This window comes from Triticum aestivum, chromosome 7A, assembly GCF_018294505.1.
Source record: "Triticum aestivum cultivar Chinese Spring chromosome 7A, IWGSC CS RefSeq v2.1, whole genome shotgun sequence".
NCBI lineage: Eukaryota > Viridiplantae > Streptophyta > Magnoliopsida > Poales > Poaceae > Triticum > Triticum aestivum.
In genome coordinates, this window is record NC_057812.1 from 516,442,792 (window position 1) to 516,447,329 (window position 4,538).

Sequence of the window (4,538 nt, forward strand, 5' to 3'; positions counted from 1 at the left end):
ATAATTTTGCATGGCAGGGGCGCATCTGCAAAAGATCACACAAGAATGATACATTACTGTTCCAGATGGAGACACCAGGTTGCTCCTTCTGAGGCCAGTTTTGGGGCAGGGTCCCCTAATCAAGGGACAATACCCCCTTCTTTTCATTTAGTCCTTCCAAAACTGCCCCAAGACATGCCTGGTCCATATTATTACATGTGCATGGACGCTAGTATTGTGATCCTATCAGTATGGTCAATGCTCTCGTAAAGAATTTAGCTACCTATATAGTATGGCACCAATGGCCAGCTCAAACCCATCCATGCACAGCACAGGCAGTATATACAACATTTTATAGACCTAGGGTTTGTCTCTGGTGAGCATCTTGGACTGGCTAACCCTGCTGCCTCGCCGCTTCCCCTTTCCATATAACCCGTCACATCCTCCTCACTTCCCTTGCACCATCGTCTTCCTCCTGTTTCTCTTGTTTCTCTATCTATCTATCCTTCGTTGCTGTGGGGAGCAACCAGGCGGCCGGGCACAAAAGGCAGCAGGAGATCTCCAAGGTGCGTGCTCTTCCTCTTGTACTTTTTTACCTCTATCTATGCATGATGAGGAAGGTATATAGAGGAAAAAGGCTGTTAATGTGAGAGGAGCTTCTGATTTGGTTTTGCTGACTGGCTCCACACATGGTGCTTGCTTCTTCTTCTCAGATCGATCTTAGGGCCGGCGAGGGAGATCGAGAGCCAGCATGCATCCGAGTGGCGGCGCGCTGTCAGTGCCACCGGGCTTCCGGTTCCATCCGACGGACGAGGAGCTCCTCTACTACTACCTGAGGAAGAAGGTCGCCTATGAGGCCATAGATCTTGACGTCATCAGGGAGATCGACCTCAACAAGCTTGAGCCATGGGACCTCAAAGGTAGGCGACCAAGCCGGCCGAGGCCCCCATATTCAGGCAGCTAACAATAATCTGATGATGGGGTATTAATTAACTCAGATCGTGCTGACAAACTATATGCATGTGTCGTGTCATGTAATGGCATGGCAGATCGGTGCAGGATAGGCACGGGCCCTCAGAACGAGTGGTACTTCTTCAGCCACAAGGACAAGAAGTACCCGACGGGGACGCGGACGAACCGGGCCACCACGGCGGGGTTCTGGAAGGCCACGGGCCGCGACAAGGCCATCTTCCTCGGCAGCGGCGCCAGGAGGATCGGCATGAGGAAGACGCTGGTGTTCTACGTCGGGAGGGCTCCCCACGGCAAGAAGACCGACTGGATCATGCACGAGTACCGCCTCGACGAAGACAACGTCGAGGTCCAGGTAGGCAAAGCATTCATCAGACACAAACTGAAAGCAAGTCTCACAGATACTGGCTGTCTTTTCTTACCAGTATAATTTGGTCCGAAATGCAGGAAGATGGCTGGGTGGTGTGTAGGGTTTTCACCAAGAAGAGCTACACGAGAGGCATGAACCCGGCGGAGATGGCGGGGTTCGACGACGACGAGCTCCTCCACCCCTTCCCGGTCCCAGCTTCCGCCGCCGGCGCGATGCAAATGGCCACGGACCAGAAGCACATCATGCACAACCCCGGCCACCTCATGCAGCAGCAGCAGCAGCACTACGACTTCCCTTCCTTCGACGCGTCCATGCAGCTCCCGCAGCTCATGAGCGCCGAGCACGAGCAGCAGACGCTCTCCTCCTTCCTCCCCGGCGCACCAGCCGCCGTCGCCATGAGGCCGCACGAGCTCGAGTGCTCACAGAACCTGATGAAGCTCACGTCGAGCGGCACCATCGGAATGCTCCACCATCACGGTGGCGGTGGCGGTGGAAGCGACGCCCGCTTCCCCGGCACGGATTGGTCCATCCTGGACAAGCTCCTCGCCTCGCACCAGAACCTGGACCAGCTCTTCCAGGGCAAGGTTGCCGCCGCAGCAGCAGCATCAATGGCGCCTTACCAGCAGCACCAGCAGCAGCTCATGGAGCAACTTGGAGGCAGCAGCACCTCCTCCATGCAGAGGATGCCACTGCAGTACCTCGGCTGTGAGGCCGCCGACCTCCTCAGGTTCTCCAAGTAGTTAAATGGAGCTTTGCCTAGCTAGCTGCCATGCTATAGTACTGTTGATCTGATCAGCTCCTGTTTTTCATGTTTTTGTTAAGACCTGGTTCATTTGATCGTCGATCTACCTTGGTACGGAATGCGTCTAAATGTGTATAAAGGGAATTTTTGTATATGTCGCTTCGAGTTTGCCTTAATTTGTTTAACCTGCAAAATTTGGAGCAAGTATTATTTAGCTACGCTATGCTTATTAGAGCAGATAGGTCAGTTAATTTGCTCCACTAAGGTGGTATATTCATTCAACAAATTAATGGCAAACTCGAAGTCACATTTACAAAGAACAATCTAGCAATGCATACGCGTTGTGGAGCTAGCCTGGTTGGACACAATGAGGATATAGTTTTGAGGTTTCAATTTGGCTGGACTTGCTTCGTAGGTTTCTTGTTGGAGATCAGTGTGAAGAGAGATAGTGGGGCCTTGGGGGCTGTTTATATGCCCTGTACTATGGGTACTTGTTCCCTTTCATGACTTCAGAGTGTCTGGTTTCCATTTTTTCCTGTGTTTACTAAAGATGGTTGTTACAGAAATTGCTTGCAATTATTTCAATGAGATTTGGTTGAATGAATAATTAGTATTTGGATTAACAAATGAGAATTTGGAAGTAAAATACATACATTTTATTGTATTTAATTATTATATCGTTGTAGGATATTTATGAGCATGCATGATGCATGTAAGGTGGGCCTTTTCCCATGAGAATTAGAGCTAGTGAGAATCAACTATTTAGGTATACAGGATATAGGATTCAGGGGTGCTCATAAATGATTTGATTTGTATAGATCAAAAACATCAATGGATTAGATTTGAATGGTATCAAGCTGAGGCTTGAATTTGCTTTTTCAAAATACTAAGATCGACGTGGGAGAAAAAGTTCAGGATTAGAGCTAAGAACATTGGTTCAATGACTTTATGATATTTTTCATGAAAAAATAATATGCTTAGGGAAGATAAATAGTTTAATTTGGTCATCTGAATTTTGGAACTGGGGTAAGGTGAAGAAAACATATGATTTCTTGTTTTTGTGAGGAATGAGAATGTATAGTTTTGTTTACTATTCATGATAAGATGATCATAGATATTTGAGACACATATCAGTGGTTACCAGAGATCTTATTAACTATGAAAGAATCTTCGTGTTTGATTTTCCGTTCTGTTCAAGCGATAAAAGGGGAGTATAAATCCAAATTAAACATAAGGGTGAGCTTTTTCAGAAAAAAAAGTTATACAAGTTCATTCGAAAACATAAGGATAACAAAATTCAAATAACTAAGGAAAAAATAACTCAATCCTTCACACAAAAATACTTACTTAAATTTTACGACTAAAACTTTTTTTCATGAGAAAGGGGTAAAATTGTTTTACTCACCATGCATGGTAAACAGTTGAGAGAATTTTCTGCAATGGAATATATCAAGCTAGTCTTGTTAAGTTGCGCAATGGAATATATCGAGCTAGCCTTGTTAATTTCCACAATAGAAGGTGATGTTTTTTTTTTCTAATATTGCATGTTGCTGAAGGTGCCATATTTCAGATTAACTCAACGTCAAAAAAATTGCGAAATGGATTAAGGCCATATATTAAGTATCACAAGTCTTTGCAAACACACCCTTACATAAAGAATTTACATCCAGTTCCTTAGGTGTGCCAAATCTTCTTCCTTCTGCATCCTTTGTAAATATCAAGGCAAGATTGCTATAGTAAATGTGTTGGTTTCATGTGTCAAGCTTTTGATCCAGCAGGGTTTGTATCCGGGAATGACACTAGATAAACTTTGGACCTTTGTGTTTTGGCTAGCCAAAATGAGTAGAGTAAGGTTTTTCTATTGAAGTAATTTTGTCAAGTTCCAAACCGTTTCCTCTCCTGACCCTAGCAGGAGGCGATCTTCGGCGCACCACGCTCCTCCGTTGGTCGGTCGCCGTCCCCCTCCTCCTCCGCTGGCCCTACAATAAAGTCGTCTTTGGTGACGCTTCGTTGATAGTGGCTTTGGTGTCTACCGGCGAATAATTATTCCTTGAGATATCCCATCTCGATAGTGCTTCCTACGACGTTGATGGTTCACGAGCGTTGATGGTGAGGCTAGGGTTTGCAGGGTTTGTCGGCGGCGGCGGCTTCCCTTCGTAGTTGGGTCGTCCGGCCTCATCGTTGTCACGTAGGTTTGCCCTCCGTACGCGGTGGCAGTGAGGCATGCAAGATTACTTGGAGGTCAGTCTCTTTGATCTACAGCTCTTCTAGTTGTGATGGCTTCTTCTCCAGGGCGATGTTTCGATATGTCCATGGCCTTGAGGATTTGCAGTCCGCGGTAAACAATGTTGGGCTAGCTCCGGCTCGAGCGGCTTGCGACGGTGCATGTATTGTCGGGCCGTTCAAGAGGAAGAAGAGAGTCGCCCCGGGGACTTCAATGTAACTTCTTAGTTTACAGGGTTGTTTTTAGCGTTGGTT

The 4,538-nt window shown here is 46.7% G+C and overlaps 1 protein-coding gene across 1 annotated transcript; it reads left to right on the forward strand.

Annotated features, from left to right (window-relative positions):
- The first annotated feature begins 328 nt into the window (after positions 1-328).
- Positions 329-2,236, forward strand: LOC123151568 (NAC domain-containing protein 76). The gene is made up of 4 exons (XM_044571253.1): positions 329-545; positions 693-899; positions 1,029-1,303; positions 1,396-2,236. Exons 2-4 carry the CDS (start codon positions 731-733, stop codon positions 2,056-2,058), a joined length of 1,107 nt encoding a protein of 368 aa, XP_044427188.1. The 5' UTR covers positions 329-545; positions 693-730; the 3' UTR covers positions 2,059-2,236.
- Positions 2,237-4,538: the final 2,302 nt, after the last annotated feature.

Excerpts from the sequence above, each read along its gene's own strand:
- LOC123151568 (XM_044571253.1), top strand. The coding sequence starts at position 731 with ATGCATCCGAGTGGCGGCGCGCTGTCAGTGCCACCGGGCTTCCGGTTC. Across the intron at positions 900-1,028 it reads TGAGCCATGGGACCTCAAAG|ATCGGTGCAGGATAGGCACG; the intron begins GTAGGCGACCAA and ends ATGGCATGGCAG. Across the intron at positions 1,304-1,395 it reads AAGACAACGTCGAGGTCCAG|GAAGATGGCTGGGTGGTGTG; the intron begins GTAGGCAAAGCA and ends TCCGAAATGCAG.